The 14,106-nt window shown below is 32.9% G+C and overlaps 1 protein-coding gene across 2 annotated transcripts in view; it reads left to right on the top strand.

Moving 5' to 3' along the window:
• LOC138702885 (CLK4-associating serine/arginine rich protein) overlaps positions 1–14,031 on the top strand; it is a 35,787-nt gene extending 21,756 nt beyond the window's left edge. The window contains exons 10-17 of one of the 2 annotated variants that reach the window (XR_011332916.1): positions 690–815; positions 2,054–2,173; positions 2,817–2,863; positions 7,411–7,477; positions 7,624–7,729; positions 9,951–10,118; positions 11,152–11,274; positions 13,865–13,991. Coding sequence is in view for 1 of the 2 variants with exons in the window: in XM_069830261.1 (XP_069686362.1) it covers positions 690–815; positions 2,054–2,173; positions 2,817–2,859; positions 7,411–7,477; positions 7,624–7,729; positions 9,951–10,118; positions 11,152–11,274; positions 13,865–13,883 (772 nt within the window). In the remaining variant the exon portion in view is untranslated. Of the gene's footprint in view, positions 1–689; positions 816–2,053; positions 2,174–2,816; positions 2,864–7,410; positions 7,478–7,623; positions 7,730–9,950; positions 10,119–11,151; positions 11,275–13,864 lie in introns of both variants that reach the window. The other variant, XM_069830261.1, reaches the window with a different exon arrangement.
• The last annotated feature ends 75 nt before the right edge of the window (positions 14,032–14,106 follow it).

The following is a 14,106-nucleotide window of genomic DNA, read 5'->3' as shown; positions in this document are numbered from 1 at the left end:
GAAAAATATTCGTGCCTCACCATTTGAAGAATTGGAAATTATTATAATGAAATGCATTGTAAATAATAATTGTAGGCCGAATTATATAATTATTATAATGTTTGGTATATAACACAGAAGTTAGTACTAGTTATTTTAGCCTTTCCTTCCCATTTTATGTAAACCCCTTTTTAAGGGAAACCCCTATTATGGAAAAAAAAAAAAAAAAGAAAGTAATGCCTCAGAGATTCGTTAAAAGAGGTTCTACTGTACATACTTTTCTGCATTCGATGACAATCATGTACTCATTCAGCATATTTAAAATACTTTGCTTCACAAATGTGAGTCACCCCTCATGAGGTAACTCCAAAAAGTACTTCTAATATGACGTATGGAATTAATTTAATCTCTAAGTATAAAGTAAATTAAAACTTCTGAATGTTTCTTTTCAGTGATACGACAGATAGTGTTTATACTATTTTATGTCATAGCATCCTAGTTTTTCAAGTATTTCTTATTCTTATGTATTGCACAACACTAAAGGCAAATTTTAAATTAAGAAATAGTTTTCTTTTCTATAAAAGTGTACGACTGTTAAGGAGATCCCTCTATTTTATTTTGGATATGTCTCTAATAAAATTTCTGGATCTGTGCTCACCTATTACTTAACTTTGTAGATACCAGCTATATGAAGAATCCTTTGTTTGCAGATCACGACGTAGAAGAAGCAATAGCAGCCATTCGTCATCAAGATCCAGATCCCCAGCAACTAGAAATAGAGCAAGAAGCCGATCCAAGACTCCCCACACCCAACCTCCCCCTCCTCCTGTTCGCAGGTATGTTAGAATTAGAGTTCCTGTAAGTGTTCTTCTTGATACATAAATATAAACTTGTATGATTGTTTCATAAACTGTAGACAAGTATAGTGCTATTGTGATATGATTAATACTTACTTATAGCTTGTAAGGAACCCGAAGGTTCATTGCCACCCTCATATAAGCTCGTCATCAGTCCTAATTTTGAGCAAAATTAATTCAGTCTCTACAATCATATCCCACCTTCCTCAAATCCATTTTAATATTATCTTCTTATCTACGTCTCGGCCTCCCTAAAGCCTTTGCTGTGGTTGTGTCAGGGAATCATTCCCATTCCGAGGCTTATTTTGGGGTTTCGTAACAAACTGGTTTGTTAAGGTGATGAGTTTAGCAGGGTAATTTTTTTTTGCAAAATAATTTCTAGAAGGCATCCTTTTTGGCACGTTTTCAAATGAAACTTAAAAAAAAAAAAAACCTGTTAGTCTATGTATTACATTAGACATATTCATATTAACATAATATAATCAAACAGTTTTGTCAGAGTAACAACTCTGAAATGCACACTTGTGACAACAAAATTCCACATAACATGTTATACCATGGAGTAGTGAATAGTAGAATTTCAATTTCGGCAAGACAGTAGTATTGCCAAGTCATTGACTCTTCAAAAAATGTGTATTTTATGCGTTGACTCGAAATTCATTTATTTTTGTATCAGATGAAATTTAAAAAAAATCATTTAAGAACAATTTTTAACGTAAAATGTGGTTTCACAGCAAAGAGAATATAAAAATGCGTTAATCATATGAAACAATTATTTAAATCGTAAAAAAATTTAAGGTTAAATGCGGAAAAATCTTAAATGGAGGTCGCGCAATATCAGGGTTCTACTGTAATAATAATAATAATAATAATAATAATAATAATAATAATAATAATAAGTGATATATTAATAATGATAATAAATAATAATAATAATAATAATAATACTAATAATAATAGTCGTCATTGTCAATCATCATCATCATCATCATCATCAAGAAACTTTAAAGAATTAGACCACTGTTGACCTGTTCCGGTCTTAGAATTCATCTGTCAGGTTCTCTGTAGTTTGGTCCCACTCTGTTTTTCCATTTGAAGTATATGTCATTATTAATTTTGACAATCTTGATCTGTTCAGTTTGTGTTTTATGTTGCTTACTATAAATAAAATTAATCTTATTTGGACGTCAGTATGTAAACTGCTTATTTTCGTGCAGGTATTATGGGAGCAGGAGAGGGGCCTCATCTTCTTCCGAGCTTGGAGACTCGGATTCTGATAGTGCCACCAAACAGTCCCCATCGCCACTGCCACGCAACTCTAAGCCTCCACCACACAAGTAAGTTAACTTTTGGTTCCCCTCTTCACTAGGTATTAAGCTTTGTAAATAAATGGTGTTATTCTAAGCATGCTAAAAGAAATTAGACTCACCCTAGAATTAGAAAATAATACAATAATCAATACACCCTCAAAGAGTGTTCTTATACTTCCAGAATTAGCCTATGTACTGCATTTCCTAATCTCTAAGATGCAAGGGAATATATTAGACGCAAACTATTTTACATTATATTTTTTTATAAATAATAATTTTAACACATTTCATCTCATTAGACTGCAGAGTACTTACTGGACACAGACAAGCAGATTTTGGCTGGTCAAATTTTCATCTGAAACAAATCTTGGGGGTGAACTCGGGAATGTGATAGTTACTAATGAAATGGCATTGTAGAATATTCTATTACACTCATTGAGACTTTCACATTCACTTTGACATAGGACTGAGATTTCTTGAGTTTTATAAAAATACAAATAAATCCATTTGTGAATTATTACTTCATAATTTGTGAAATTTGTCCCTTTACATATTTTACAACCATGTGCTCAGGAAACGTCAGAAATTTACTCTGGATTCCCGTATTTTATCTTAAAACTTTTTTTTCTGTTGAACTGTATTAATTTTAATATTTGTCTTTATTTTGCAGGAGTTTGAGTTCAGGGTTTGGTAATTCTGGTGCCGGAACCAAAGTCAGTAAGAATCACTACTCTTTCAATATAAGTCTTTTATTATTAAGTTCGTTCTTAAAAAAATTAAACTCTGTGCAAAAAATGCAAACAGACTTGGATCAGCTTCTCTATATTCATCTTAAACTACAGTCTCATGTATATATCTTAGAATACCTAAAAGAGAGAATTGCGCGCATTATACAGTAGGCTACATGCTGTGAAATCCCTATTTAACATATTTATAACCAGAGATGACTCAATTGAGAAGGATTAAAGTTCAAAATAAATTCTGAAATAACAGGTCATAGGAAGCAAATGGGTTTTCACAGAAGTGCTAATGCATGCATAATATCTCAGTTATGAATAATAAACGTCTTTGCAATTGAATTTTCACTTAGTTTTAATCTGCAATGCATTTCTATTTATTCTGCTTTGTTTCGTGTCATATTGATAAATGACAATTTTTAAAAATAAGTACAGTAGAGCCTTAATTATTCGCCTTAAGTTACCTGGCAGTCTAGATTATGTGTCACAGCACTGCCTGGCAGCTGAGAAGAACTTAAGTTGGGACTTTTCATGGTGTGTTGTTTTTTAAGTTCCAATAGATTTTTAAAATCTTTCTTAGAATTTTGTAAGCTTATAGAATAAAAACAAAGCTTGTAGCATATGATTATGTTTAAGTCATTGTGTTAGTGTGTCACATATGTAAACCAGTCGCTCTACACTTTTTTGCAAGGAAGTAAAATCTCTTTCTTTGTTGCAGTACATAATGGGATCCTGTTATATAATACTTTGTGCTTACTTACAAATGGCTTTTAAGGAACCCACAGATTCATTGCCGCCCTCACATAAGCCCACCATCAGTCCCTATCCTGTGCAAGATGAATCCACTCTATATCATCATATCCCACCTCCTTCAAATCCATTTTAATATTATCTTCCCATCTACTCCCCAAAGGTCTTATTCCCTCCAGCCTCCCAACTAACACTCTGAATGCATTTCTGGATTCGCCCATATGTGCTACATGCCCTGCCCATCTCAAACGTCTGTATTTAATGTTCCTAATTATGTCAGGTGAAGAACACGATGCGTGCAGTTCTGTGTTGTGTAACTTTCCCCATTCTCCTGTAACTTCATCCTTCTTACAATTAGCTCCAAATATTTTCCTAAGAACCTTATTCTCAAACACCCTTAATCTCTGTTCCTCTCTCAAAGAGAGAGTCCAAGTTTCACAACCATACAGAACAACTTGCAATATAACTGTTTTATAAATTCGAACTAAGATTTTTTGACTAGATGACAAAAGCTTCTCAACGGAATAATAACAGGCATTTCTCATATTTATTCTGTGTTTAATTTCCTTCCATGTCTCATTTATATTTTCCTAGATATTTAATTTTCATTACTTGCTCTATTAGTTTACCATCTATTTCTGATTTTGCTCTGTTACGTTCTTTTGATACTGCTAATGCTTTTGTTTTGTTTGCTGAAATTTTCATGTTATATTCGCTTGGTGTTTGTTTAAACTTATGTAGTAGTATTTATCAATTATCTTCAGAATGTGCTAAAAGTACATTGTTGTCTGCATAAATGATCAGGTTTGAATATATATTATTTATCTGAATTGCATTTGTTTTTTTACCTTTTTATTTAATTATAATTGTTATGATTATAATAAATGTAATAATTGCTAAATGAATATTATGAAACCTTTCTGTTACAAAATTGAAATAAAATATTGACAGAAGTGACTGTATTCTCAGTCATATTGGCATAAAACCTAGATCAGACCCTCCACTGAAAAAAAGAAATCCTTGTATTTTATGCACTCAATTTTTCAGTGGCCAAAAAAAGTGCGAAAATTACGCCAGCACATATGGTAATATGGCCGAATAATTGGGACTCTACTGTAATAGTCAAATGACCATCTACTGTGGATTGCATGCTGCTGTTTCATTGTTATCGATTGTTTGTGATACTTCGTTTAGTTTTAGAAATAATTTAGAATACAGTACTTCAGATTATATCTGGAAGACAAATATCTGTAATGTTTTCATGAGCATATGTGTGTAAGGGTGTGTGAGTGTATAAACATGCATGACATGTGTAGCCTATATAGTTCTATTGATACTGACGACTGTGTCTGAACTTCGAATTTAAAATGATATGAAATATCTTATTTAAAAAGATTTTACTCAGATAATTATAAAAAATTAACATGAACATCATATTTAGGCTCAATGACTACAGAAGCTAGTCGTTGGGCCTACAGTTGAGTAGTGAATGAAAGAGTGTCTGCTTTGAAACTGCTTTTGTACATCATTGTGCATATGAAATGACTAAAATCACAAGAGAATCATGGTCATTTCCATTAATCTTTGGAAAGAGATGCTTTTCAAGCACATTTATATAGCATAGTTTTCACCTGTTAGCGTAATATAATATAAACTTCGACTTCCTCCTTGGTGTAGTGCTTACTTTTCTTGATTATGGACCAGGAAGTCCCAAGTTCGATTCCTGGCTATACCCAAGAAATTTTTCAGAGGTGCAGATTCTGATACAGAGTCCATTAAATCTGATGATTAGAAGAATTGGAGAGTAATGATTATTAATTTCAACCCATCCATTTAACACATTTTATTATCTATGATTTTGTTTTAGCTGTGACACCCCCCCCCCCCCCGTACCTGTTTGACAGTTGACTATGTAAGAATTTATGAATTAATTTCATTCATTTATTCATAGTCTTCTGCCCAAGGGCAGGTCTTTCACTGCAAACCCAGCATTCTCCAGTCTTTCCTACTTTATAACTTCCTCCAGTAACGCCCATGTTTCTGCCCCATATAATGCCACACTCCACACAAAATACTTCACTAGTCCCTTTCTTTTTTTTTCCAAAGGTCCGCAGAAGATTTTTCAATTAAATGCTTCCTTTGTTATTCTTATCCTCTTTTTGATTGTTGGCAGCAGTTCATGTTACTGCTTATAGTACACCTCAAATATTTGAAGCTGTCTAGTTGTTCCACTGCTTCATTTCGAATTCGCACATTTACCTTCTTTATTTTTCTTCTGATGACTTTCGTCTTGTGAATGTGGAACCTAAAAACAACATACTTACACCAATGCACTGAGAACCACAGCCAAGGGACTCCATATGTATATAGGTCAGCTAGATGAACAACAAAAAATAGTTCACATCTAAAGATCAGTTCTTTTAAAAACAGTACAGGATACCACGAAGCTGTTCCACAATATGTTAGGGATGGCTTATCTCTGATTAAAACTGACTGGAATTTGCCGATGATATGTGACTCTTATATCACGCATGTTTTACAAAAATAATAACTTCTTGATTACTTACGGTTCATAGGGTGTAAGTTTTTGCACCTTATTAAAATGTCTATAAAAGTTTTTTAATATATTGTTACCCAAAGGTCAGCTGTTGGTCAGTCAAGCCATTTACCTTCCTGCAGAACAGTATATTTTCAGAATAATTTAACATATTGATGCATATGGAAAATATTAGAAATGGTGACGTGAAAGAATATCAGTCTTGCTACATAGTGTACCATAATATGGTACTACAGTAGAGAATACACTATTTATATCGATGGTGTTGAACAGTAGCATTGTATGTAAAAAAAATGAACAAAATGAGATTTCACTTTATTTCTGTCAAAAAAGTCTTTCCGAATCTTCGAAAACACATCTTATGTGAAGGTATGGATACATACTTCACAAAAAAAAAAAAAGCCTCTTACGTCAAACATTTGTTATCAAAATATTAAAATGTTTTATGCTCTCCTGTAAAATCGATTATTTTGACATATGAGGTTGCTGTTCAACACCATTGATATAATTTTCTGTAAAGAAAATACACTACTATGGAGTATAGTATTTTAGCATTTTTAGATTGTTTAGATACATATTCAAATGTGAACAAAACTTTGTTTGTACCATGTGTAATATGTTGCTGTCCATTAGCATGATCGTAAATGGAGGTGCTGCTACAACCAAGACATGTGGTAGTGTATAAAGTGTTCAGAATGTACATAATATGTGGTTGTACAAATCTTGTATTGGTGCACTGCTGATAGAAAAATTACTGTAAAGTGGTTTAGCAAAGTTTTGTTCACACTGTATTTATAGTAATATACTGTAGTTGTAAAGTTGTTAGTCATCTGAAGATATTGTGGTGAAGTGCTTGGAAATCATGTCTATTTTAATGAATGTATAAATTTTTATATCGAAGTTTTTCATACAACTTCCTTTGCAATTTTGACACAGAATTGGTGTTTAATTTCAAATTATTGCATTGGTATGGTATTGAAAATATTTTATAATGTGTCTTTATTATAATTATATTGAGCCTCTGTAAAATACCGTTTTTCTCCAGTGATAGCCAGTCATTCTGGTTTGTAGCAGATATTTTCATTTGTCTGTTTCGAATCTATGATCAGCTCTTGTGATTTTGAGTATGGATTCTTTACATTTAAAAATTTTGACTGACTAATATTGATTTCCATTCTGTTGCACTTAACGCTTTTATTGATATAAGATGTATGTTCCAGTCTCAAGTGAAACTTACACCACAAGAACGGTTGAAGAAAAAAATGCAAGCACTGCTAAACAGACAATGTAAGAGCGTTTTTTATATGTATATTTATAAGTTTAATTGAAGAAATTTACACCCAGTTTTATTTCAAATATAATAATTGAATTTGTATTTGTATGGTGCGTAAATTTAGAGCTCAACTATAATATGAACTTTTATTTACTTTCAGACAAGGCGGATAAAAGAGCAGAGAGAATGCGTCACGAAAAACAAGAACAGGAGAGACAAGATAGAGAAGACGAATTGAGGGAAATGGCCATCAAGCTGCGGAGAAGGTAAAGTTTGTTTTTATGGATGATATTAATGTAGCATAAATTATACACATTATTCTAAAATTTATAAGGATATTTTTAAAAATTTACTGTCATTAATTTCAAACAAATGTACTTGCTTGGCTTTCTTGAAGGCTAGATACAGGACAGATTCCTGTACATAGGCACTTACTGGACCATTGTGCGTCGTATATATGAGATGATTGTCCAAATAGAATGGGTGGCTATTGTGATTCTTATGTTGTTGATCTTGTGTGAGGAATTTTGATTATATACATTTTTTTCCTAGCCAGGGAATATAGTTTATGTATTATGCAGAACACACTTGTTCAGCTCTGAACATCCCATACTGTTTGATATTTTGCTAGTGGAATAATCTACATAAGAGTCTTCTACAAATCCTTATCTTTGCAGATGCTTTTCTAGGTAGTCCTGTGTCGTGCCTAGTGTAAAGTGAACCACACCTCCTTCCTTGAATTTTGTTGTGGATTTTAACTCTTTTCCTTATATTTGAGTAGCTTTAGTTCTGTATTTCTTTATTCATAGTATTCCAGTTTCTGTTCTATATTGACTTTAATGGTACAGTGAAACCTGTTCAAGTCCACACCTGTGGAGTAACGGTCAGCATGTCTGGCCGCGAAACCAGGTGGCCCGGGTTCGATTCCCGGTCGGGGCAAGTTACCTGGTTGAGGTTTTTTCCGGGGTTTTCCCTCAACCCAATATGAGCAAATGCTGGGTAACTTTCGGTGTTGGACCCCGGACTCATTTCACCGGCATTATCACCTTCATCTCATTCAGACGCTAAATAACCTCAGATGTTGATAAAGCGTCGTAAAATAACCTACTAAAATAAAGAAACCTGTTCAAGACGGAAGTGACATGGTCCTAATTTTTTTTCCGTTGTGGACAGGTTTCTGTATTATTCAGGTGTGACATTAAAATGGAATATTTTGTCATTCATATACATGAAAAACAAAATGGCATGTCCCAAACTGCGAGAAGTACAAAATATTCCATTTAACACTCATCACATTAAATCAGCTATCTCTCGCTTATTCCGTTGGTGAATCATCTTGATTAAAACCTCATTTTCTGTATAAATATTATCGTAACTCACTCATTAGTCATTAAACATTACTAAAGTTTACTAATCTCATATTTAATATCTAACACTATACTCTAATTCTGTACTGCATATTACTGCACATTATTAATTAATTATACTAGGAGCCATCTATTAGAAGTCTTGAATTCTGGTTTATTTCATTTCTTTCCCAGTTCAATAGCTTGCTTTGTAGAACAAATCCAGAAATTGGCTTGTTCTTTGAAAGGTCATGAAGAACCCACTCCCACAACAGTTAATTTATTTTCACATAAACAGTTGCTTTCTGGTTCCTTTTGTCACCAGTATTGGCCGCACGCCACTCACTCATTATGATCTTTATTTTTGAAAGTGTCACACCTGAGTTTTCCACAACTGAACTTCAATATTATTTCACATAGACTTTGTTTCTAATTTCCCTTTATCTCGATAACTTTTACTTCATCACTTAATGTTAATGCCACATTTTATGCAACTTTTTTTTTTTTTTTTTACCTGGAAATCACTACACTTGCGCTCTGTTTAGCTACAACGGTATACGGGTGTGAAGCATTGAAAATCTTTGAAGGGACCCGTCTGCCTAGTCAACAGGGTAATAAAATTTATGACTGACAGGCCAACACACCCTCGTACCCTCTAAAATTTTGCAAAGAAAACTTGTTTTTATCTTAGTGACCTACATATTTCGTATATTCCTTGAAATTACACGCTGTTTCAAAATATAGTTACAAAATATTGTTTCCGTTTTGAACAGTAGCAGACAGTTTCCGTTTCCGCGTTGGACAGTTTCCGTTTTATTCAGGAAAAATTTCGCCGGGACCAATAAATTGTTCCGAAATAGACAGGATTCCGGATTATTCAGGTTCCGATTTGAACAGGTTTCACTGTATTTAGTTTTTTGTTGAGTGTGCTGTCTGATTTTGATACCAGTGGAGCACCTTTTCACATAGAATACCTCTTTTCCCCACACTGAGTATGATACCCATTTCCAGGGTTTATGACGAAACAAAGAATGACAGATTTTAAATCCTTGTAACAACACTATGCACCACAGCCACAGAATTATACTTAATATATACAAAAATTTAGGGATACTTCATGTGTGTTCATTTTGTTATGTAGAGAACGAGAACGTCGGCATCGAATGCAAGATGATGATGAGGAATATGATGATGAAGAGAGAGGAAGTTCTCCTTCATCTCAGTCATACAGCCGTTCTCCCAGTCCATCACCACCTCCAGCTCCTGCCCCCAGTAGGTCAGGAACTTCTGGACATAGAAGAAATCGCTGGTGAGTGTGAATTTTTAAGAAAGGAGGTACACCTTCATGGGTTGTTTATTTATAGAATACACTTTCCTCTTTCTTGTGGTGAAAGAATTTGTTTGGTATCTCTAATAGTGTCTGAGATAAATGCCCTTTAATATTCGCACATATCACTTTACCTGTCCCTTCAAATTAATCTTTTCTCTTTAGTTTCCAAGACTTTAAATTTTACATTTCATGATAATGTCTTTGAAAAATATTGGAGTGCAAGAGGTCAAGTGATTTTATTGTCAAACGCTTGGCATTAGAAAACAACAATAAATTTTACATTTGCTTTCCATGATAACTCAAAATGATTTTGAGATATTTTAATGAAACTTTGCATGCTTGTATGTTTTTGAGATCTTAACAACATAGAAGGGACAAAGGAATATGTTACCTACCCCATTATCTTCTAGCATACTTGCCTCATAAGTGGTATCTTGTTGGCGTCACTCGTGAGGTTCAGCTCTGTCTTTGGACAGTTGACTAAACAATCAACAACATAGACTAAAATTTTAGCTGTACCATTTTTTTTTTTTTTTTAATAATGCTGGTGATAAAATTATTAAAATAATAATCCATTGTATATAAATTAAAGAAAAAAATGTTTTTCGAAGAGTAAAAGGTTTTAGTGTTTTAGTTATGTTGTTCATACAATTACTACAAAGATTTTAAAATAAAAATTGTTTAAAATTCAAAATTTGTGAAAAATATTAGGGAAATTTGTGATGATTGTAGTGTCTTAATTTTTAAAATTAATTACTGGATTGGGGTTTGAACTGTAATATATTAGCTAACTTTGACCCTAAGCGTATTAAGAAGTGAAACGTAAGTAATGAAGGTGAAATGAGTCCGAGGTTAAATGCCGAAAGTTAGCCAGTAATTCTGCTTCATTTGGTTGAGGGGGAAACCTCGGAAAAAAAAACCAATCAGGTTTTGAACTTGTTTCACAGCAAGAGCCCTCTTGTTTTACAGTCAGACATGCTGTTCTTCAATCGTGTTTGTGTTCTCTGTGCAGGGATAGAGTAGTTGAGGACGAAAATCGAAGTGATCATAGAAGTCGTCGAGTTCGTAGCTCAGACAGACAAGACCATAACAGAAGTAGGAGTCGAAGTCCTCCACAGAGACCAAGACAACAAAGGTATGAAATCATCATAAGCTTAAGTTCGCAATTGTATGCTTAAGGTATAAGTGGTAAGTAAATCACTCATATCTATTTCTGTTTCATAAAGAACACTTATAGAAAATGTACTTATACAATGAGTGACATGCATTATGATACATGGCAGCATTGCATCCTGTGATGTCACAGCCTATGGATCAGTCTTTGTTAGATTTACAAAATAAAACAGAAACACGTTATTAACATACATTTATTTTCTACTAGCCGTACTCGTGCGCTCCGCTGCACCTGTTAGAAATAAATATAAAGTAATTACATAATTAAAATAGGACGTTTGATCCAGGGAACAACTTTTACAACAGCGCAAGATAATCTGCTTCGCTCATTACCCAATTTCTTTTGCATTGCGTTTATTGCATATATATTTTATGTATTTTAACACGATTCAATTGAGCATAGTTAAAATTTAAATTATAAAATAATGGATTGCTAAGCTAACATACTATTACTGCATACTAAATCAATACACTCTTGTTGTTCGTTAATTCTCTGAGATTAAAATGAGTGTACATAAATATTATTTTAAGACATACAGAAAATGAATGTACAAAATAGCCTATCAAATTTTCTGTGCATAAGAAGCTATTTTGATCTTACCTGTCCTCGATTTACTCAGACGTTACTGTAATAACATTATAGCATTATGTCCATCTAGAGAAACTACACTTTCCAATGGTGAAATAATAATCAATTATACAAATCGATTAATTTAGCTTCTGATATTACTTCACACAGACACAGAAACATTCTCTGTAGGCAATCTTTCATAGCTTTCGATTGTTGCTGTCCAAGGCCCCTTATAGACGAAGTCATTTGTTCTTAATTCATTGCACCGTCTGAGATGGCATTATTTTAATTTTAAAACTCATTTATCTCATTAAATGTCAGTCCTATCAAAATTTTGTAAAGAATAAAACTTATCAGAAATCATTTTCAAAGAAACTTTTGTTATGTAACATTTTTCACAAAAATCAATAATAAGCGAGATATTTCGATTTATTTAATTCAGGCCCCCTTATAACCCCCCTTTTAAATAAAGTATTTTGAATGCCATATAGCCTAAAATCTAAGTTACAACAAACTTAATTTATATTCCAATTTTCATATAAATCGGTTCAGCCATTATTGCGTGAAAAGATAACAAACATACAGACAGATAGACAGACAGACAGACAGACAGACAGACAGACAGACATACAAACAAAAATTTCAAAAAGCGATTTTCGGTTTCAGGATGGTTAATTATACATGTTAACACCAGTTATTTTTGGAAAATCGAAAATTACCAGAAAAATTTTGGCTACAGATTTATTATTAGTATAGATTAGAGACATAAACAACATTAAACATAAATATCAAAGAATGCTTGAGCATTTATAAAGTAAAAAATAATTGTGATAAATGTACCTGTTTTTCAGAAAGTAGATCCGCAAATCTGAAGTTTATTTGATGCACACAGAGTGATATCATTTTCAAGTTTGGAGAGATTTCTCGTTTTTATTTTCATGACAAGTTTATTTTGTATAAAACGAGGTTGTAAATATAACAAATTTAAAGTGCTCCAAGCTCGAAGCATTCTTACAATCCAAATCTGGTCTATGCTCTGCGAAAAAAAAAAAAAAAAAAAAAAAATCTAGTTTCAATTTTCCATCACTAAATAAATAATTTGTTCTATAATATTCATTTTAGCCAATTGTACGCAACTGTCTGGAAACTGATTTAATATTCATCTGTGACTGTCGTAATAGGTTTTTGTTTCTTCTAGAAAATATACTTAAAAAGCTGTTTTTTAAAATTATGCAAATTTAATCCCACATCTGCAAAAGGAAACTCAATATCTGTCATATAATATATAGTAGGTAGCTGAATTTTCCAGTTCTTTAATACACTGGAATGAAACAAATTTCTTGTTCCCAAGTGATACTGATCAGAAACGAAATTTCTTTGTAAATCAATTGGGTAACATGAGGCTCAAGCAACATTTTCAATTTGTAGTGCACTATTATCACAATCTAGTATATACAGTCATGAAGCTCAATACGTAGTAAATATGCATCCATAGATAGTTGCTAACCACTAGGATCGCTAATATCGCATCATTACAGACAATGTGAAATAGTACCGGCACAGTCTATTGTTCCTAGCACCCTCACAACACAAGCTTCATGACTGTATATACTAGACTGTGCTATTACCTCAGTTCCATGGTGGTAGTAATTTGAAGTACAGTACTAGAAAGTGTTTATGCAATATATATATATATATATATATATATATATATATTTTTTTTTCTGTTTTGGTCGTTCTTTGTGTGGTATCCACTGGTTTTAAGTAAAATTATCATTGTTTTTTAGGGAACTTTTAATTCTCGAGTAGGGTTAAGTACCAATATAGTAGTGGGGATCACAAACGGAAGGCTCGCTTAAAAGTGGATCGCACCTTCAAAAAGTTTTGAAACTGCTGCAGTCTATCCCTAAGCCGTGCATATTTCTATTGGTGGTCACCTAACAGTTTGTGATGCAGAAGAAATTATGCTTTTGTTTTTCAGACCTCTCGTTGACTACTGAAGGGCAATTCAGCACTCCAGATTTGAATTATTGAACTTGGGAGTTGAGGTTTGAATATAAGGAACGTATGTGTACAATAGAGAAGCTCCACTTTAGTATGTTCTGTATTTTTGTTTCTTCTTTGTCTGAACATTTTTGTAACAATGTTCAGATTTGCTAGTTACTCTTTTTTTTTCTGCTTTTCTATTATGTGCAACTTATTTTTAATATGATGTTAAGTAAG

Source organism: Periplaneta americana, chromosome 7 (assembly GCF_040183065.1).
Source record: "Periplaneta americana isolate PAMFEO1 chromosome 7, P.americana_PAMFEO1_priV1, whole genome shotgun sequence".
Taxonomy (NCBI): Eukaryota; Metazoa; Arthropoda; class Insecta; order Blattodea; family Blattidae; genus Periplaneta; species Periplaneta americana.
This window is presented reverse-complemented; position numbering and strand designations above follow the sequence as displayed.